The 22,375-nt window shown below is 39.1% G+C and overlaps 1 protein-coding gene across 2 annotated transcripts in view; it reads left to right on the top strand.

The window, feature by feature from the left end:
- Positions 1–561: 561 nt before the first annotated feature.
- CFAP46 (cilia and flagella associated protein 46) overlaps positions 562–22,375 on the top strand; it is a 75,620-nt gene continuing 53,806 nt past the window's right edge. For both annotated transcript variants that reach the window (XM_071564374.1, XM_071564375.1), the window contains exons 1-17: positions 562–854; positions 1,361–1,485; positions 2,293–2,424; positions 4,638–4,702; positions 5,196–5,360; positions 6,601–6,724; positions 8,107–8,201; positions 8,997–9,104; positions 9,473–9,572; positions 11,267–11,365; positions 12,679–12,869; positions 14,791–15,019; positions 16,008–16,128; positions 18,016–18,130; positions 19,001–19,131; positions 20,449–20,594; positions 21,128–21,261. In XM_071564374.1, the coding sequence (XP_071420475.1) occupies positions 803–854; positions 1,361–1,485; positions 2,293–2,424; positions 4,638–4,702; positions 5,196–5,360; positions 6,601–6,724; positions 8,107–8,201; positions 8,997–9,104; positions 9,473–9,572; positions 11,267–11,365; positions 12,679–12,869; positions 14,791–15,019; positions 16,008–16,128; positions 18,016–18,130; positions 19,001–19,131; positions 20,449–20,594; positions 21,128–21,261 (2,132 nt within the window). In that variant the 5' untranslated portion in view covers positions 562–802. The remainder of the gene's footprint in view (positions 855–1,360; positions 1,486–2,292; positions 2,425–4,637; positions 4,703–5,195; positions 5,361–6,600; positions 6,725–8,106; positions 8,202–8,996; positions 9,105–9,472; positions 9,573–11,266; positions 11,366–12,678; positions 12,870–14,790; positions 15,020–16,007; positions 16,129–18,015; positions 18,131–19,000; positions 19,132–20,448; positions 20,595–21,127; positions 21,262–22,375) is intronic.

The following is a 22,375-nucleotide window of genomic DNA, read 5'->3' on the forward strand; positions in this document are numbered from 1 at the left end:
GATACGTGTGTGTGCTGTGGGAGCGCTGCCTGGATACGCGTGTGTGCTGTGGGAGCGCTGCCTGGGTACGCGTGTGTGCTGTGGGAGCGCTGCCTGGGTACGCGTGTGTGCCGTGGGAGCGCTGCCTGGATACGCGTGTGTGCTGTGGGAGCGCTGCCTGGGTACGCGTGTGTGCCGTGGGAGCGCTGCCTGGGTACGTGTGTGTGCTGTGGGAGCGCTGCCTGGGTACGCGTGTGTGCTGTGGGAGCGCTGCCTGGGTACGTGTGTGTGCTGTGGGAGCGCTGCCTGGATACGCGTGTGTGCTGTGGGAGCGCTGCCTGGGTACGCGTGTGTGCCGTGGGAGCGCTGCCTGGGTACGCGTGTGTGCTGTGGGAGCGCTGCCTGGATACGCCCGCGCTGTGGGAGCGCTGCCTGGATACGCGTGTGTGCTGTGGGAGCGCTGCCTGGATACGCCCGCGCTGTGGGAGCGCTGCCTGGATACGCCCGCGCTGTGGGAGCGCTGCCTGGATACGCCCGCGCTGTGGGAGCAGAGGGCTGCAGCGCCGGGGCCGGACCCGGATCTCCGGCGGGCAGCGCTCCCAGGCGGTTCCCTGGGCTAACCCTGACCCGCTCCCAGGCGGTTCCCTGGGCTAACCCTGACCCGCTCCCAGGCGGTTCCCTGGGCTAACCCTCACCTGCTCCCAGGCCGTGCCCTGCCCTGCCTTGCCCGGCCGGCGCTCCAGGCGGTGCCCGGCCCGGCCCGGCTCGCAGCGGCCCCGCGGAGGGCCCCGCGCCGCGCAGGAGCCGCAGGCCCGGCCCGGCCATGGCCGAACTGGCCGCCAGGGAGCAGCTCCGCGCCGCGCAGCGCAGCAAAGGTGAGCGGGGGGCCGCGCCTTGGGCCGGCCTTCCAGTAAAGGAAACGTAACACGTTTCACACAAAACCGGCTTGATCTTAATTTGCTTTGTCAGTAACGGTGTCCGTGGAGGAGGCGTGCTTTCTCCGAATGCTTTAAGCGTGCTTCTTGGCTATGCTCCTCCAGTCAAATTCACTTCATAGAACAGGTTTAAGAATTTAATCTCGAATTTCTGTGCCAACAGAAAGAAAACTGCTAGCAGAGTTTACGGAATTGTGAACCAGGGACTCCAAATAGTTCTCTTTCTAATGTGCTAACGTTAGTGATTTTAAATAGCAAAAGACATTAATGCTTCATCTTAGAATCATGTCTGACTTGGAACAACATGCGTTTGACATTATTTTTCTTAAACATTCTTAAATTATTTTTGAAGGAAAGATATGATATCACATAGCTCATTTGAATGCAATTATGTCAGTCACTCCACCTTGAGGCATAATAAATTCTTTATTCCTTTTTTATTGCAGATATTCAGTCTTTGAAGAATGCTTACGAGTTGATCAAATCAGCCAGTGAAGGAAAATCTGCACTTGACTCATCAGATAACTTCAGCACCGACTTGTATGTTTTATGTGCTGAACAAGCACTTCAGGTTTGTAATTTAGGCAATGTATCTGTACTGAATAAAAACATGTATGTGACATATTGTATTTACAGTTGTTAAAGTTACTACCTCAAAAACAATCCCCAAAAGTACCAGAGGGAAGTGTTATGCTTTTCAGGTTTTGGAGAGCTGTTTAAATTTTAAACATACATTTTCCCTTAAAACTCAGCTTTTAAAATATCACTATTTTATAGTCAGTGAGCAAACTGTGAAGTTTGCAATTAGACCAAAATATGCAAAGTGTACTAGAGTATATATAAAATAGTTTGCCATTCCTGGTTTCTTTCTTTTTGTGGAAAACTTGACGTTAGCAGTTTGATTATGACTGAAGAAAATGTGTCTGTGAACAGACCCTACCAGCCAAAAGAAGGGAAATTATAGTGCATTCTAATTAGGAAACTTTTTTCCCAGGCTACAATCCACTCAAATTCTACCGGTCTGAAAATTGAGGTGTAGCACTGACATCCATACAAAGTCCTGCCAGCTAACATCCATAGTTAAAAAAATTCTGTTAAGGATTTTGTCTTTAACACTTGTGTTAAGAAAGGAAACATTTTTGAATACTGTGAGCAGTTCCGTGACTGACTGAGGAGTTTTGTTTAATAAGCCATCCTTTTACATGCATTTGGAATGACAGGGGTATGCCTTTAAGTTTCAGTAAATTGTACCACACTTGGTGCAAGTGTTCATCCTTGTGTAGCTGGATGTTACTGTTTGAGTAGGCATTTTAAAAGCTAAAGTTCTTCACTGTTCATTGCATTTTTGAAGTATTAAAATGCTTTTTTTGAGTCTTAGATGGGATATCTGGAGATGAGCAGTGACTGTCTACAGATGTATTTTAAAGGGAGATTTCCTGTGAACCAGTTTCTTGGCAGAGCATATTTGTGCCAAGGCCAGCTGCATGCTCCACACTCTACTGATAATTTGGTGAGAAATTATGAAGGTTGCTTTATACTGAGCCAGTTTTTAGAAGTATTTATTAATGGATTTTTATGTATTGCTTTCATCCATTTAAAATGCACAAGGATAATCAGGACTGTGGGAAAAATCAAAGAAAAATGAGTAATTTGTAAGTAAACAAAACCAGCTGAATTAGACTAATATTTCAAACATTTTGGGGAGTGTAGTATTTTCAGACCAAATTTAGCTTTAACTCTTACAGTGATTACCAGTTTTATTTGGGAAGCATTTCCCAGGCTTGTGGGAAGTGGAGGACTAAAGGGGCCCTCAGAGAGGTTGCACATTTAGTGTGTGTGACTGTTCTGGCACTCATCAATAATAGTTCCAGCAGTACTTTGGATGTGATTTTTTGTAGTGAGGTGGTAGCAACTCAGCAGATATTTCTGCTTCTGTGCATTGCTTTAGGGGATACTGTGTCCATACATGAGGAGCAGGTTTTACCTCCTGCTGATTTTAAAATGGAGGGGGATCTGTTTTCTGTCTCCAGTATTTCACTTGTCCTCGTACTGTGGTCAGTCAGCTTTGTTAATCTCTTAGTGGTATCTGACCCCTGAAAATAGCTTTAACAGATGTTTAGATTCATGGAATATCCTGAGCTGGAGGAGACCTACAAGGACCATCCAGTCCAATCCTGGCCCTGCACAGACACCCCAACAATCCCACCCTGTCCCGTTGTCCAAACCCTCCTGGAGCTCTGGCAGCCTTGGGGCTGTGCCCACCACCCTCTGGGGGAAGGACCTTTTCCTCCCCTCCAGCCTGACCCTCCCTTGGCCCAGCTCCAGCCGTCCCTTCGGGCCCTGTCCCTGGTCACACAGAGCAGAGATCAGAGCTGTCCCTCTGTTGCCCCTCGTGAGGAAGATGCAGACCCTGATAGGGTTTGAGCTCAGCCTCCTCTTCTCCAGGCTGAGCAGACAAGTGTCCTCAGCTGCTCCTCATACACCTTCCCCTTCAGACCCTTTACCATCTTTGCAGCTCGTAGTTTGTGTTATTTGTGTTCACAAATTTCCCTGACTGATGTTGCAGTAGTTTCTTTGAATAATGTGTTTGAATTAACTTTTGAGCTAGAACCTTTTCCCTGTCATGTTATCTATACCTTCTTTCTTCTCTTAGTACATGTGCAGACCAACTGATCAATGGTCCTTTTAAAACTTCATGCACTTTTTAGATGTGATACACTTTGCATCAGTTGTAAAGCTTTTCACTGCTGTGTTCTAGATAATTTATGAAAACAGAATGGTGCAACATCTCATACTGTCTGGCCAGTAACCGTCATTCACTTAGAAAAATTTGTCCTTATTTTGGTTTCCATCCCAAGCAATCCTTCTTAGTTGATTAAGGTGCTTATGTTCTTAATTTTAAGATGCTTGTGTTCTTAGGGGCCAAGGGCAACTTCTCGACTTTAGTACATATTCCATTACAGGTTCTTCTTTCTGATTTTCCCTTTATCTAAGCAGTTCCTATTTATTGCTCAGTACCCTTTCTTATGCCATCCCAGAGCCCAGTAAGTCAGTCCCAGCTCTCTTGGAGAGTTTAGTTCTCTCTTCTGTCACACTGTAGAGACCTCTCCAATGTCATCCTTCGTGTCATCACCCAGTTCCACCTTCACTTTGCCATTTCCACTTTCAAAATCCCTTTTGACTGTCTCAGCCCTCCCTGCAGGAATTTGTACATACTGATGAGATCTCCCCTGAACTGCCTTCTTCAGGCTCAGCAGTACCAGCTTGTTCAGGCCTTCCCCATAGGAGACCACCACGACAGACTCTTTCAGGTCACTTGTTGGAGCTGTTTTGGAGCAAATAATACCTCAAGTTTTTTAATGGGACAAAACAATGTATTTCCCCCCACCTTAAACCTGCTCTTGCATATTTCTGAACTTTATTTGCTGAAAGCTTAAAAAGTATGCAGTTTTGCAGCTCTGGAAAATTTCAGTCCTGATAATTAATGTTTGGCAGAAACAAAAAAAACTGAAAATACAGATTTAAAATTTGAAATCAGAACAACATAGTAAAAGATAATGCAACCAGTTTTTAGTTATTCTGGTTCTATGGCAGCATGTTTTCGTTGAGATTAGTCTGTAAATAAAATTTATGAGATGTGAACATACTGAAATAGGAAAATAATGTACTGATTTATAAAGGCCGTATTCAAATTGCATTGGCTTTTCTTTTCTTCTGTTCTAGGAAGGGTTTGAAAAGTTTGTGCTGTTTTTTATGAAAGCAATAGATTTTGCCAGCCATGATAGAAGGTAGGTCCAACTGATGTGTTAACTCTTAAGTCCCAGGAGATGTTACTGAGTTAGATTTTTGGTTGTTTGTCTGAAGTTTTCCCTAGATAGCCTGGACTTACGTTGTTTGGGTTTTTTCTTTGGATTTTTCCTTCCATTTTGTCACTTCTGTAACTGCTGTAACAACACAAGAATGCTGAACCCTTACATGGCCAGGATGAATAATCCTGTGTAAGGCTGGTAGGTGTCTCAGCATTTCTTACCCTTTTGTACTTATGCTCTATAGAGTGAGAGCACCACGGTAGCTGATTTTTAAGGGGTTAATTATTGAGTAGGGCTTAATTGCAACAGTGACCATGTTCTTGTGCTGTGCTTGTCTTCTCAGTTACTAGTCTGGATTGGCTCTAAGGAGAAATTCCAGTTTTACTTCTTAGAAGTGTCTTAAAATACTTAAGCTGTAATTTTATGTTTAATCAAGTCCATGAAATACTAAATTTTGATTCTTTTTTTTCAGATACTATTTTCTGGTATATAATGCCTCAGTTCTTTATTGGCGACTTGTGAGGCCCTTTCTTAAGCCTGGATTCCGCCATTGCCTTATTCCCAGTCTGTCTCAGGTTGTTACAGCATTAAACCAAATTGAAGAGCAAGACAAGGAATGGAGAGCAGAACTGATGATGTGAGTGTAATTGTATTTTCTCATATGGGCATTTGGTGGTGCTCGTGGATGTGTGGTTGCCACCTCAGGTAGTCTTTACTAAGGTGAGTTTCATTGTTAACGCTGTAAATACATTTGTTGTGGAAAGCTTAATTCATAACTTTTTGAAGGGACATAAATATACTCAACATAAAAGATGCTTTATTTTAATATTTATTTTGAGGTTAAAATTTTAGTGGCAGAGACAGCTGGGCCCTAGGTCTGATTTGAAATAGCACAGTTGTTTTGTATGTAATATTTGAGTCATTCATAATAACTGGAAACAAACGGTGTGTTACTATCAATTATTACCATTCTCACATTTCCTGAGCAAAGCTGAGCAGAAACCTTAAGATAACTCTCCTGAGGTAGTTTTATGTGCAAAATGATGAGTATCCATGTAATTTTTCCAGGTCCCACAACCTTTTCTCAGAGATGTTTTGCTCTGCTATTCTACAGACTGTTTCCAGTTCCTCTTACACTTATAACACATTTTTGCCTTTTCTCTTTGTGATTTTTTCTTTTTTTTGTCTGTAGCTGATGGTTTATTGCTATGCAGCATTTTCTTTATGAGCTGAAACTGGAGGGGACCAAAAAATTAGGTAACAAAAGCATTCCAAGGGGTATTCTAAGGACCATGTAGATTACCGTGCGTGCGGGGTTTTGGTACCAAACATATTCTTGCTAAGGTATTGATAAGAACAAGCAAGTGAGCATGATGTGTTTGTGTTATAAAACTAATGGTTGCATTCATTTTTCTTACATTTGTATTTATTTTTAAAATATTTTTGTTATGATTCTCGTGGTTGTTAGTTTATTTCATTGGATCACAAACTCTTTTTCGCTTACATAAATTATTGAAAATCCGGTTGCAATTTCCAATAGGAATAATTTTCTATTGCTAGATGTCTTTGAAACAGTGGCCTTTCCAGTAGTTAAGGGAGAATCTTCTCACACTCTTTTAAACAATTCCTCCTTTTAGATCGGGATATCTTGTGGAGAAAAGTTTTCACAAGGCTCTTATTTGTGATCTGCACTAAATATGTGTTAACGGCTGGATATCTCTGGGAGAAGCAAAGATGTAGAAGTTAGAGGGTGTCTTTTGTGCTGTCAGTGCTTGTACTGCATTCAGGAGTGCTACCTTGAATACAAAGAGTGTTGAAAAATATAAGAATTATTTCAGAAAATAAGTATTTAATAAAAGTGTTTATTTGATCTGCAGAAATTTACTCAAGTGCTTCCTTGATGCTGCAAAACTGGAAGAAGCAAAAGAGTTTTCATCAACTGCAGCAGTCTTTATTAAAGAAAATGTTCCAGAGAAATACTCTCAAATATTTTCTCTAATGGTAATGAAGGAAAATATTCTAAACTCCCAGTAAGACAGGAGCTTTGTCTACATTTCATAAGATCAGTAATAATTGTTAAATATGCTGTTTGCTTTGTTTAAATTCTGTGGGCTACCACACAATTCAGTGGCTATGCAGAGATTTTCACAGGTTGTTAATTTTTGATACTATAAACTAAAGAGCTCCCTACTGCTCCATGTTATTTTAATACAACATAATATAACCAGGGTAACTGTTGCTATCCCTACGAATTCTGTTTGGGAATAATCACTGTTAACACAGAAGGTGCAGTGAGTGCAGCTGAGGCTGCTGTGTGCCTGTTAGTGCCTGTTGACTTTTCTCATGTAGATAAATACTTAAACGACCCAGATTGAACCCTATAAATAATTCTGGGAATTGGAGGATATGGCAATAGTTCACATTTCTTGCAAGCCCTTAATTTGGGAAATCAGAGGGTAAAGATGCATGTGGCAAGAGCAGAAGTAGGCAAACAAAACTTGGAAGTTGTATGCAGTCATATTTTCATTCTGTTACACTTCCTGTTGTCTTCTGTCTGTCCACAATCACTGCATTTCAAAAGTGTTTGTTTATAATAGAAAGTTTTCTAACATTTGAATTAAGAGAACCAATATACAACATTCCAGGGGTGTGTTAATAATGAAGCAATAACATTGGTGCAAGCTTGAAATTACTTTTGTATTTTTAGAGGTGTTGTTGAGAAGAGCTATTTGACAATGTCCCTAAACAGAAGAATGAAATAGTTCTAAAATTGTACTTGGGCTACAGAAGGAGGATCCACACTATTGAATGTTTTAGAAGCAGCACACTGAAGTCCTACAAATCTTTCTGTTCCAGTACAGATTAAGTAATCAGTCTGGGTAGCTATGGGCAGTCATGGAGGAATTGTCTGCACACTATTAATGTGGAACTCTACAGTTACATTGAAGTACCTACAGTTTATTGTCATTTCTTCATAATATTTTTTCCTGTCTATGTAGTTACAGATAAACTTGACTAGGGCTTGTTTCTCACAGCTGGATGAGATGATTTCAGAATGAGTGCTGTCAAAAGGTGTTATTAAAATGTATTAATTGGAATTCTAACTCAGATGTTAGTTCCACATTTAGATTTCTGCTGATAGGTCTGATCCTGACTATTGGAAGGTTAGTATAGCTGTACTGGGTGATCTTTTTATTATCTATGCAGAACAACAAAAATTATCACAGTAGCCACACTGCCTTTAAAGTCCATGAAAAAGCCTACAGTCAATATACCTGCTGTACTTTAGTCCTGTTAAGTGTCTGTCACTTATTAATCACTTAATCAATTATTATTCAATTATTGTTGCTTGTTTAGCCAGTAATTAAGTTGTTATTTTACAGGTGTATCACAAACTGATGGATATTTCCCAGGTAGAGAAGGAAATACAAAATTCCATCCATCTTTCAGTTATTTATAAAATGCAGATGTTAAAATTGTAAGTATGAAAATGTATCCTTCCACTTTTACTTTAATGCTGCATGTTATAGTGGGCGGTTCATGTTCTGATATCACACATTCCAGTAGAAAAATCTACTGCAAAGATTAGTTTCTTAAAAGGAAAATTACAGTGACAATTTGGATAGTAACTGTCAGGCCTGTCTAGAGAACAGCCTCAGCTAAAAAGTGAGCTGGTCTTTGGTGATGTAGGGAGTACCATGTTGGACAGGTAGTCTCAGGAGATATCCAACAGACTGTGGTTCCATAGACAAGTCATGTACAAGAAAAGTAAAGGTGAAGTGGAGAAATGACATCTGAAATATCATCCATAAATCACAGGATAGGAAGCATAATGATTTTTAAAGTCTTTAAATTTTAAAGACATAAAACAATTTTGATAATTAGACTTCATAACAAAATCTCGGGGTTTTTTTAATGTCTCAACATTTCCACATTTTAGAAGTATTCTTTTCTAAGTAACACTGCATTAATTTATAATGACATTTTAAGAAAGGAGTTTTGCACACCATTTATTCTGGAATAAAATTTATCATCTGAAATATGAATGAATATGCATGAATGTTCTAAGTGCTTTGTATCTGCTATCTCTGAGTAACTTACTTGCCATACTGAAGTAGGGTTTGCTGATGTTTTTTTAATTGTATTTCAAAATTCAGGTACCCTGTGGATGCCTTGGACTAAGCCATCCATTCTGACATTAGAGTTATTTTAAATTTTTAATGCAATAATGTTTCTTATGAAAAATGATGACCCAGTTCCAAATATGTTGCAGGCAGTGGGACACAAATGACTTTCCAAGTGATGCCACTGCAAATCTGAATTCATTATATGTGCTTTTGAAACAATCCGATGTGCCTCCCACGTTTGTTCTCAGTGTGAAGTGAGTTTTGCTTGGCATGGTCCTGTGGAAGTTGGTTACAGTAGTTTGTGTTGCTTTAACATGAAGGTCATCTTAAAAATGGATAAAACCCTATTAGGCTTTATTAAAGAACCCGGCATTAAATATTTTCTTCCATGCAGCTCTTAGTGTAATATGATGAAATCTTTTCATAACCACCCCTTGTTGTTAAAATGTTATTCCTTTTTCCTTGTTAACTGTGAAAATTACAAGTATAGTCGCATGTTCTGTAATATTCAGATAACTTGAAGGTTTTCAGGTACATTGCACAGCTACTTTCAAGTAGGTGTTTTTATAATTCCATGGAGGAGCAATATCAAACTCTCTGAAGTGATTTTTTTTTTTTGAAGGATTCCTTTGATTCTGGAATTAGCTCATTTTTCTATGAAAGTAAACTGCACTGAGCTGGCCTCTCGTTGTATCCTCAATTTGAAAAGTGCTGGGATTACTGTAAGTATTAACTGCACCGGCTTGGGGATTTTTGATTACAGACACACACCCCGTTTTTGTGTTTATTTTTAAAAAATAGAACTGATGGTTCTGGCTTCTTCTGTCCATCTGTGTATTGTTTATATATTCATTAACATAAATAATTGTTGGGCTAAGTGATCTATTCCTGAACTAGAGAGAAGATGCAAGACCACAAGTTAGGGTGTAGGTAGGCCAAGGGGATTAGCAGTGCAGTTCATTTTGGAAAATAAATGCTAACTGTAAAGTTTTGCTTATGTTTTTAAAATGTTACCTGTGGAGCAGTTTGATTGGAAGTTAAATTCAGATGTCTATTACAATGATCCTACTTTGAGCTGCTTGTAAATTTAGTTTATCCTCACTGGATTGTTTTTAATTCCAGATGCCTAATTCAGGCCCGTTATTCTGAACATTTCTTGCAAGTTTGAAATCATACACAGATCCATAGCATTCCACTAGAAGATGTGTTTGAATCCCCCAGATCAAAGATTAACAAGGATTTAATTTGAGTATTTGTGTAGACAGTAGTAGCAAGTATCTGTTGTGTGGCAGCAGCAGAGAAGCCTTGCCTGTATTTTAACCTTCTCCCTTGGAGTTGGTGTGTTTTTAAGTGACCACCTTCAGATTGCCCAGCATTGTTTGGCAGGGACCCCTTCACAGCAGAGTGAGGGAATTCTGGATCTAATTTCCAGTTCCTTGGCTTTTGCCAAGTGCTGACAAATTTTTTCAGTTATAACATGAATGCCATCTGTGTGTGTTTGCCACATCATGTCTGGAACAGTTGTGCATTTATCTCAGTGTTCCACGGTCTCGTCTGTTTTGCAGTCATGGGGGCGTTGAATTTACAGCGGGTCACGCTGGATGGTTTGGTAACAGCTGGGGATGACTGAGGAATGGGGACACTGTCTGCATTTCCCTACTGCACCCATTTGAGCCAAGTACAACATATCTTAGATGTTCTGTGATCCATACATACAGTTCATATGATTTAGTAGTCAGATCTCTCCTGAGAAGTTGGAAGTCTAACCTCTTTTTTCACTTAAATGTTTCACAGCCATCAAGCTGAATCCTTCCTGTCTTGACTAGGGCTTATTTATTCCAAGCATGTATCTTTTTAACAGCATTTATGAGCAAATGGAAGAGGGTGGATTTAAATCAGATATTGGGAAGAATTTCTCCCCTACGAGGGTGGGCAGGCCCTGGCACAGGTGCCCAGAGAAGCTGTGGCTGTCCCATCCCTGGGAGTGTCCCAGGCCAGGCTGGACAGGGCTTGGAGCAGCCTGGGCTGGTGGGAGGTGTCCCTGGAGGGTCACCTTCACCTGGGGAGTGGGACGAGGTGGGGTATAAGGTCCTTCCAACCCAAACTACTCTGGGATTCTATGATTTTACTAGAATTGAAATCAAAGTAGAAGAAAAATGAGGTGTACACTGGTTTTCTTACTGAAAAGTCTGGTAACGAACCACTTAAAAGTTACTTTGCAGCCTCAGTTTAGTAAAAAGTAACTGCTATTCAAACAAATTCTACTGCCTTTGCACTGTTTCAGTTAATTATCTCTCATAGTGGGATTTTTAGCAGGAAAGTGCAATGCTGTGTTAGTATAATTGCATGGGTTTAATCTTTATCATATTTCCTTTTAATTATTAAAATTAGCATTTTGTTTATTAATACTTCATAGGAGCAAGGGAAACTTATTGAAATAGAATGCCTGGAATATGAATATGAAATGAAAAAAAACAGCACTAAAATTGTGACTTACACCAAAGGAGTTGTTGAGGTATGTTCATTAACAGTAACTTCAAGAGAAAAGTGAGTTTTAACTTGTTAAATGTGGAAAATTGCATCTGTGCATCTTAATTACATTATACTGATCAGAAATTATTTTAAACTTTGTATTCTTTTAAAGTGGGCTGACAAGGGAGAAACAGGGAGAAATAAACTGCAATTTTATATTCCTCCCTTAAGTCTCCTGTGTGGCTGTAGAGGTTCACAGTACGTTACTTTCCAAGAGCAGGGACGGCAGCATCGAGGCGCGGAAAGGCAGCACTCGCGTGTTTTCAGTTTGCCTTTATGGGAGATGCTTCCATAGAATATCTTCAGTTGAAAGGAACCACTAAGGGTCATCAAGTCCATCTCAGCTGTGGTTGGGTGTTATGGGCAGTCTCATACAAATTCTTACATTAGAGAAATGCAGAGTATTCCTGATAAATCGTCACACTGGGGAGGATTTTCTTCTGTGGTCAGTTGACTCGGTTATAGTTCAGACCATCAAAAGCAGAAGCCTAAATATCAATGTTATCAGTGGGATTAGAGAGATGCCCACAATGAGCAGCTCAGAATCACCCAAAGTTCCTAAAATGGGAAATAGTAATATGTGTAATGGAAATTGGTAGTGCATAAACTCACTTCTATCTATGGCTGTTCTCATTTTGGAGTTCAGAAATTACATTCACCTTTTGAAAATAAAAGTTCAGTAATTCCTCATGATATGAAATACTACCAATGCTAAAATGTAAAAAAGAATATTTAGGTATTTCTAAACTTTTGGTCTGCAGAGTCTGCAACTGGAAAGGTTTTTTGATTTTTTTTTTTTTACTTATATAGCCTCTAAAATAATGTAATAAATGGCAAGTGTCTGTTACGGTAGGTAAGGCTGTGCTTTTAGATTTAATAGGAACCAAATTTAATTAACATTGTAGCAAATCCCATTAATAATATTTCTTTTTTTCCTCTCCTGTATGCAGCATCTGTAGCTTAGTATGAAAGAACAAAAAGCTAAGCCACCTGAATTCCCAAATATTCACAATTATCAATTTCTGTTCATCATAAGAAAGGGGAATAGCTGACAGACTTCTGCCTGGAATATGTAGTGGCAGCCTGGAGCACCTAAAAGAAATACTCCTTAGTTATCAACCCCTATTTACAAAAGAAACTTTTATTAAAGGAATTATTAAAAAAGAAGTTTCCAAAGTCTGGAGGCTGAGGGACTGATTTCTACTGGAAACAGTCCAAAGGTTAAAATTTGGAGGAACATTTAAGCAGTTGCATTCATTAAATGCAATATATGCTAATTAATTTTTGTTTACGTAGGCTCAGCTGAAATTGATAAAAAATCTTGAGTTAACCTTAAAACGTGCAGTTCAGTTGGGAGATCCTAATGTGATTCAGGTTGTTTGTGCAACCCAGTGGAATCTGTGCCTGCCACTGCTACAGCACAACCTGCACCAACACGTGCGCAAGCCCCTGATCTCAGTTGCTGATGCCCTTGAAGAGATTGACAGGTAATTTTCTATGCTGTGCACTTTTGTTACTTTGGAAGGTCTCAGCATCAAACTCATTTAAAAACTCCAGTTGTCTGATAATAAGTGTCTTTGAAAATTTTCCACTAGCTTGTAATACATGAATATCTGCATGTTGCATTCAAGTCCCCATTTATCACTTAAGTATAGGTTCCTTTCAGGCAAAATCCCACACTGTTTAATGACCTATAGCAAATAACTGGAATACTTTAGGAGCTGAATAATACTCTAGTTAATCAAAATTCCAAAGCTGCAGTGTGAGTGTATGTGTTGGACTGTGGTTTAGATTCTTGTATTGCCATAACTTCTGTTGGTTAAAAACATAAAATTAAAAAATTAGTTTTAGAAAGGCATCATGGCTTCTGTATTACATGTCAAATAAGAAACTTCTTGCAAGATACTGCTTTTGCATCTTTCATGGTACTTTTAAATAGAAAAAGTTACTGTATTAAGAAAATTTATTATTTTTTCAGGTATTTTCTTCTGTTTGCTATTATGTTGTACTTAACCTTAAGCACCTAAGTATTTTCACCTTTTTTGTTGAGTCAAACAAGTAAACCTCACTATATGGTATTTAGTTGAGTTTGGACCTCTGCATAGGCTGACTGCTGAGAGCAGAGATCAGAACTGCAGTGGAGTGAGTTACAATTGGCACAGGCTGCCACTTGAGCAGGAAGGGAGGTGGTTCCTGATGGAGGTATTGCAGAGGAGGGTGAGGAATCAGTTTTTCAGTTGCATAAAGAGGAAACAGACGCCTGAAGAAGTGGAAACTGGCATATATAAAAGCACTATATTGTATTACTGTACTGTTATTCAAGCCTTTCATAGACTTCCCATATAAAGAGAGCCAGATCAGCACAGGCAACTTGGATATTTATACTAAAGATCAGCAATGACCATTTTTCTCTAAAAGTTTGCAGGTTGGGCTTTTGGGGGTCAGAGGTTTGGCTTTGGTTAATCTGTATAATCGTACCAATCCAGTTGACTCAACCTCTGCTCTGACGTGGTACTGTCACTTGAGACTGAATGAAGTCACTTGCCCCTATTAATTTGTCTATCCTAATTTTGATTGGATTGTAGCATTAATTGTAGCTACTTTGGTTCACAGGAGAAGGGTGATATTTGCTCAGTCAGGTTGGCTCTGACGTGGCCATACATGAGTTTTGTGGAAGATATTTGACAGGCTTGAAAACTCTTTTTCTCTTCTCTTCCTCATAACATTGTTTTCATTTATCTGATTTTTTTTGTTTTTCTTCCTGAAGATAATCTAAAGTACCATGTAGAGCTCTGAGCTGTCATGGACAGCGTCCTGGGGCAAGTTATGAGTAGGGAGCCCAGTGTACCTGAGGCTGGAGAACGTACAGATTTTGGAAAAAACATGCTGGTTTCAGAGTGGAGTGAGCAACACCTGGGCAGAGACACTACTGACAGTGAATGTGTGTGCCCGAGGTGAGCCAGCTGGTACAACCAGGGCTAGACTTCTAGGAGTGTTACCTTCTGCTGAAATGTTAGGAACTGATAGTGAACTTTTATCAAAAGTGACTGTTTTCCATTACATTATCTTTTCTCTGTCAGCTAACTACTTTTGAGAACCTATTCACTTGGTTTGCACACCTAAGTAGTACAGAAAAAGGGTTCTACTAGTACACAAAGATCAGTTAGTCCACAAGATTGTTGCTTTCTCCTGCAGGGTTAATGGTAGTAAAACACAGTTATATTTTCTTAGTAATTTCCATTAAAAAGGCATGATAGTGAAAATGAAAGAAACAAGTCACTTAAAAAAGGAGTATCAATTTTCATACTACAATCACTTTTAGTTACTTTCATTGTTTTCTGAGTTCTACATCTAAGAATTTTAGTGTGCCTCATTTTAACTGTTTACACTTGAATTCCTGTTCCTCAGCATATTGACTGTGTTGCGTTGCCAAGTTCACATGGAAATAGCTCGAATTGAAGAAGATGGAGAGAGACTGGAGGCTGCTGTGGCACATTTGCAAAAAGCTGCCCACCTGGACAGCAGTGGGCAGTACCAGGAGCATCTGAGACTGTCCTTGAACCGCCTTCGTTGGTGCACGGAGCTGTACCAGGCGCCGGAGCGCCAGGAGGACCGGGCGGGAGTGATGATTGAGCAGGTGAGCCCGAGGAACAAGGGCTGGGGCTGGAACAGGCTTGTTTGCTAAGTTCTAGCAGAGGAGAGCCAGCTGTTCAATAGAATTGAGTGCTGGTGGAGCCAGCCTCGGCTTGCTTCAGCAAACTGCCATTGAAGCTGTTGTGCTGCTTCACAGCCGGGTGATAGAGGGTTTTTTTCCCAGTTACAGTCAAAGCTTTTTTCTTGGGGGGAGGGAGTTAGCTGTTACTTAGCAATAATAGAAGCAAAAAAGAAGCTTAGTAACAATTGTCAACAGTTAGGATTTCATTGCATGAAGCAATGTTTTATTTGATCAGAGAAGCAGTGTCCAAATAGTTAAACACCTTGTCTGGCTTTGAGATAAATCAGTATTATGTGACACTTAAAATTTTGGTATATAGTAGAAAGTCACAGTGTAGTCATTGTCAAGAGTTCCTGTACCTAATTCTGATGTGCTGCCTCAGCACATGAACAAAAATCTTGCTGGCAACTGATTTTTTGTCTGTTTTAAATGCTTTTCTATGCAAGTTTACTCTGTTTAAATGTTACTTTAAAATAAGGACTTGCACCTCCTCTGACTTGGACTCGTTCTGAGAAGACCGGGAATTTTCTGGTATCTTGTAGCAACTCATTGCACAATGGATGTGTTACTGCTGATTTGTAAATAAATGCTGTTCTTTAAGAAGGTATAACATAATGATAGGTTTTATACTGAAGAATCTACTGTAGGGAATCATGAGAAGCATGAACATTACTTCATATTAAATTATCCTTTGTGTATTCCTGTGAATATCAGCACAAGTTCCACAGTCACTTTCAATGACAATAATACTGGAAAGTGATGTGTAAGGTACATGAAGATACACAATTCCTATAGGTATTTTTTTGGTAGTAGCAAGCTATATGATCTGCATTCTGTTATGTTTAGTAAGGAAGGTGTAGTTGGAATATAAAATGAGCCTTAATAACAACGAGGTTTTTTCTTTACATAGGCTAAAAGGGGAAAACAAAATGATAATGTGAGGAAAAAGAGATCCCTTCTGGTAAATGCAGGTCTTGCATTGGCTCCTGATACATTTCAAATAGTCCTTGACAGTGAAAATGAAGCAAAAGGTAAAGTTCACTTGAGTGACCAAAAGTTACTACACTTGGTTTGCTTTGCACACTCTTAAGGGCTGAGCACAGCACCTGGTGCAACATGGAGAGTGCTGCAGTACAGGGGAAGTGACAGTTTGGAATACTGTGGTACAATTCCTGCCAATGTCATTAGGAATCTAAAAATTGTATTGTGATACTGGAAAAGGTGTTGTTTTCCTCTCCAGATTTGTCTGAACCTTCCTGTTGTGCTGTAGTGGGCTGGAAGTAGTTCCGTTTTATTTTCACTATGAGCAACTCCCCAGTGTTCTTATTCAAGGTCATTTTTATCTGGTGTTTTCAGAAGTTTCACCCCATAATACTCTGTGTTAATTACACTGTGTGTTTGTTCTGTGTTATTGTCTTTCTATTCTAAAATCTTGCTTCTGAGAGTTTGAGTTCTGTACAGCAATCGAGCCATTAATTAATTATTTACCTTCTAAAACATGGAGCACAAATACCCATGTTCCTTGTGCCCCACACATTTGGTTTGTGACTATACAGTGCTGGGTTGAAGGAAAATGGACAGGGAACACTTTGCAGATTGCTTGAACTGTTTTGTCTTATCTTGGTAATAAAGCAAATGTGTGACTAATGTAACAAACTTTGAGCACAGCCAGCATTCTCCCACAGCAGACACTGTGCTGGAGGAAGGGAATGTTACAGGACGAATCCTGTACTCCCAAAGCAGCCTCTTTGTGCTGTGCAAGACCTTGCAGTGCTCTCATGCCATCTGTTCAGCCAGACTGACCTTGCACAACTTGATCAACTGATCACTTACAAGCCAGAGTCTTACTTACAGATCAGCTATTCCACTCTGTGCAGTCCTTGTTAGTATGTGAAAACAATGTCATTTTCATACATGATTTAATGAGATAAAATGCATTGTATTTGTGAAATTAAGAGAATTAAAAGCATGCACATCTCCTTGCTTTTAAATTTTCAGTTTGCAACACATTAACCTTCCAAGATGAGTAATTAAAATGAGTGAGGCTATTACAATGTTGCAACCATTCCAGAATTTCATTTGACATAACCGTTTATAAAATATTGTTGTGAAAAAATTTGTTTGTTCATGAGACTGTCATATAAATAGTGAGTTTTTTGCTTTTTCCATGACACTTAAATTGCAACAAGCTTACACATGTTTATTGAAGGAGTAGTAAAATACATATGCAACTATGTGATTAAAATGTACATATGACAGGACATCAGATTTATAGTGTTATTTTTTCTTTTCAACCTGCACAAAATCTTTTCATTCTCTTTTGAGATATATGGTTGGCTAATTTAGTGAGAGCAGTACCCACAGATCCTGAGAGAAATATTCTTCAATCCACAATTCTTTCCAGTTCTTTCCAGTACCAGTGTTGGTACTGTCAGTGTGCATTGTACTGGACAGGTTGTGTCAGTGCTCTGTGCACAGTTGGATTACACTGTGGTATTACATGCTGGATAGTGCACTGCAAAAAAAATTTAGCAAGAATGGTAAGACACTGTGCCTTGCTCTTGTCACTGTAAGTAAACCTGTTCATATATGTCTTTTAAAGTTAGAAGTAGTTTTTATGTACTAGAGCACTACAAGTCCTGTCAGAAAAGAGGTGTACTTGACATATTTGGGGCCAAACAGGCATAGGTAGTTTTTGGGTGGGACAACTATATCTGAAGATCTAGAAGAAACAGTAGATGCTGGTGTGGTATGGGTTTTTTCATGTTGGTTGGTTGGTTTGGGCAAAGCTTGAAGGAATGAGAAAAGGACTGGATTTTTAATGTATCAGCAAGTAATTATGAATCAAATTACTTGCCTTTCATGTGCATTTTTAATCTCTATTTAAAACCACCTTAAATTCTTATTTCTTTGCAAAGTTTCCTCAGGTAAAAGTCAAATAAGCTTCCTCTGTGCAAAAGCCCAGCATCACATTAAGAGCATGGAGAAAATTGATGAGCATTTGAAACACTTAAACGAAAATGGCAAAGAGAGGTAATTACTGTAGGCCAAAAGTGTATCTTTCTTCTTGTGCTGAGGTCTCTGCAGGGCCCGTTTCTCTTGCAGAGGTTCAGTTACTGGATGGTACCTGGGGAGGGGCTGAGTCCTTGAGTCAGCCCAGCACTGAAGTGTGTGGTTGGTTCCTGCCACGCTGTGTCACGTTCCCGTGCCGTGCAGAGCTGTGCTCCTGCTGTGTTCTGATCTGCTCTCACTGCACACCTGACTCGCCTGCGCTGCTGGTAAAAGCTCCACACACCGAAGGATGAGGGAATTAAGGGCTTGTACTTGATGCACAGCTGAAACTTGAAGAGGTCCTTATAGGTCCTTGTACCACAGCACGTTACAAGTTTTATTGGTAAAAAATTAAGTTGTACATTCTGAGAGTCAGAAGGATTGATATGGAGAAAAACGTCAGGTTTCATTATGAATATATACAATTTTGTCATTATTTAAAAGGTGGTGTTTTCTGCTGCACTAAAAATTGCTGTGATGAAATTTAAAGTAATTTGTTTTCTAAAATATTCTGAGTCCAAATTTGTTTTCAAGACTTATTTTTAAGTACTCAGCATCTGTTATGAAGTATTTAGTTTACTTTATAAGACAGAAAGTTAAGGTTGTCACACACGTTTTGAAATTTCAGTATTGTGTCCCGCTCTTGATATGCTGAAGAGTTTGTTTTTAATTAATGGAGTAGTAGTGTTATCTTTGCTATTGACAAGAAGTCTTCCATTTATTATTTTTGAATAGATTTAATTGGTTTTGCCTGGTGGTCATCATTCTTGACTTGATTTTTTTTGTTGGTCCTGAACCACCAAAGATAATCTTGCTCACAAACTAATTTTACTTTTGTTTTTCCTTTGTTAGAATTATCCTTTGGGCCAATTTGGCAAAGGTTGCCCGTAAACAGGAAGTCTGGGATGTCTGCCGTGCAGCATGTAGATTCTGCCTCTTGTATGAAGATACCTTGTTTAGAGAGGTATCAAAGCCTAAAAAAAGTAAGTGAACAATTTAATTTGAATGTTGTAAGAGGAACTTTTCCCTCACTTAGTAGCGTTACTGGTTTTCTTTCTTCCCTTTTCCAGAGTTCCCTGAGCATCCTGTGTGTCTCTGTGTGTTGGCATACATGGAATGTTCTTGCTACCTCTAAATCTAGAAACCAGTCAACACAATTTTTGTTGAAGCCATGCTCTACTTCAGAAGTGTTTCACCAGTGCTGCAGGAAAGCACTTGGATGAAATGCATCTACCTGTCTTAAGACAATGGTCATCTAGGTTCATATTATCCTTGCCTGAGGAACCTGAAGAAAAATGGTCACTTTGTGTGAGGCTCACGTGGGAACATGTTTTGCTCATGTGGTAACATGTTTTACCCTTTGTGCCCTTATTTATCATTCCCTGCGGTATCCAGTACTGCAGCTTGTTCCCTGAGGGTCTGCTGGAAACCTGCCACACATCTTAAAGGAGTTCTCAGCTTGGCCAAAGGGCACTTTCAAATCACCTGCTGCTTGCTGGCTTTTACATGTGTTCAGTAAAGTTGGGTTTGCCAGGGAGTTCATAAAACTCACCTGTAAGAACAGATGAGATGGAGCATTTTTCGGAAGCCAATGTTAATTGAACCTGTTCCACTTCTGTGCTTTAGATTGTTTCCAAGGTGCACTTAAAACAGGGCATGAATTTGCCTGTTTTCATTTCCAAGTGTTGCATTTCCAGACTTGCAATGTTTAATCTTACAACTCTTTTTCCAAACTAAAGGGAAGAATAAGCTCTTACCAGAAACAGAAGGCAATCATGCTCCAGCAGCATCATGAATAGAAACTGGTGTGTTCTTACAAACTTTGTGTTTATATTCAAAGAACTGATTTATTATTTACTTTTCTCTTTACTGATGTGTGTTCCCAGAACGTCAGCCTAGTCCATGGGATAAACAGGCAAAGACTTCAGCCACTCCAGAATGTTCAGTGCTCCACTGTCATGTATGCAATCATGTAACTAGAGGCCTTGGGGTTTATTCATACACCAAAATGTAATTTCAGTGTGCATTTTATGACTGAGCAAGTTATTTGCTGCAAATGTTGAAGTTTATGCGCAAATGCAGCAAAAATCCCAGGTAACCCATGTGTCAGCACTGCCTAAGGACAGGCTTGGAGTGCAATAAATGCTATTAATGAGAAAAGTTAATTATGTGAAAAAATTTTAAATCTTTTCTTACTGACTCTTCCTTGGGAATTTAAGAATGTGTAGGGATTTGTAAATTATAAATTGAAGGTGATGATTTGGATGAAAATAATAGTGGTGTTATTTATTTACTTTTAGCACAGAAGAGCAAAGCTGGTGCAGCCGAGATGGTTGGTGGTCAAGGTGATACCTTCTCAGGAGAGTCACTGCTGCCTGCTAATTCCTTCTCTTTGGAAACACATTTGCTCAGAATATTAGCAGAAATAAGATTCATTAATGCCGAGGTAAATAAATTACACAGCTGTCATTCATACTTGTTTCATTTAGTTTTGGTTTATGTATAATTTTATGTATAAATCTTGAAGCACTGGAATTATGAGTTTAGTTATTTTCTGTCTCCCTAGGAACTAGAGGATGAAGTAGTTTCGTGAAACATATTTATCAAAATACTACGTGACAGTAACTATGACAATAGTTTCACTGCAGGTGGTGATAATACTTTTTTACCAAAGATTCTCCTGTAAATGTTTGACATGTAACATTTTGTTGCTGGATCCTTAAAGTTCCAGCATGATTAAAAAAATTATATACATAAAATATGGAAGTTTTTCTCAATGTAATTATTTAATAAAATTAGCTGTAGACATTTTTAAGATGATGAAGTATTTTGCATTGTATTTCATGTACATGCCTGTCCAACATCTGAAAAAGCATTTGGTATTTTCTAATCTTTGAAGAGGCAACTTCTATACTAAGTCATAGTCTGTTCTCACAGTTATACCCTGGACAGATAATTTATTTCTCTGTGTCTTTCCAGGCAACTATTCATTTATTAAGATTGCAGGGAATTGAACTGAATGATCATGCTGTACCTCCAGAAGATGCAAACCAGTATCATCCAGACGATGTTTCATATCTTCCTGAAAGTGATCCAGAATGGAAAACATACAGGTGCTTTTCCTTAATTACAGGTCGAGACCTGGGAACTCCAACAGACTGTTGTTATCAGACACAGATGATTACAGAAGCTATTTCTCCTTAGTAAAGTTCATTAGCAACAGAATCTTCATTTTTGTAGGTAGTCAAGGAAATGGAAAGAGGATCTAAGAAAATAGCTTGAAATAATTTTTCTTTGCTTTCATTCTGAAGTGTGGATTTTATTTTTCATTTAATGTTTTTCTCTGGAACTAGAATTTAGTATTCCAACCTTAAAAACTATTGAATGTGTCTGTATTAACATTTAGATAATTAAATTCTTTATTTAAAAATAGGTTTTCCCAAATCAAAAGCCTCTGTCTTGCTTTATGGCTCCTATAATGACAGTGATTTCATAGTCCTGAATGCGTACAATGAATTATATCAGTTTGTGAATCGTCTGTTCCATCCAATCAGCTGAAATGAATCTGAGAGGGTAGAATATAGCAAGTATTGTTTTTTCTGGTCTCCAACAATTATTTCTTGTGAAGGGGAAAAGGAGGGAAAATTTTGAGACTATGCTTTGTCTCTGCTGTTCCCATTCCTTCTGATCCTTGCCTTGTGGCAGTGGTCATGTCCTGAGAGAGCAGAGTGACAGAGTTGTGTCCTTGTGTCTGTTCATTCTGTCTGAACATCAAGTAAAGTTTCTCACACTGTCTGCAGATGTTTGGTAAAACAGGAAGAACTATAAACTGATCAGAGCCAACGGGCAGAGAAGATGAGAGTTCTGTGCCAAAATTTGCTACCTGCTTTCTTTTGAGTTTAAGCAATTAGATCAAAACCCATAGGAAAAAAACCAGTTTGCTCTACTGTGTCCTGTACCGTTATTGACACAGTAATACCCAGTGTCGGTTTGTGCTTTTGGCTTTGTGAGTTGTGTTTTTAGTATTGCTTTTTCTAAGTAATGGTCCATTTTGATAATTAGCTAAAAAAAATTTATTGAAAGAAAGTTATTGCATAGACTATGAGAAGGATATTTATTCTATTTAAAAGGAGTACAACATTTCAGAGCATCTGGAAGTGCCTTTTGAGTGCAAGAACTGTCGTAAGTACCAAAGGTGCATCCTTAGCCCCTGAGTGGAACTGGGAG

This window comes from Pithys albifrons, chromosome 9, assembly GCF_047495875.1.
Source record: "Pithys albifrons albifrons isolate INPA30051 chromosome 9, PitAlb_v1, whole genome shotgun sequence".
In the NCBI taxonomy this organism is placed as follows: domain Eukaryota; kingdom Metazoa; phylum Chordata; class Aves; order Passeriformes; family Thamnophilidae; genus Pithys; species Pithys albifrons.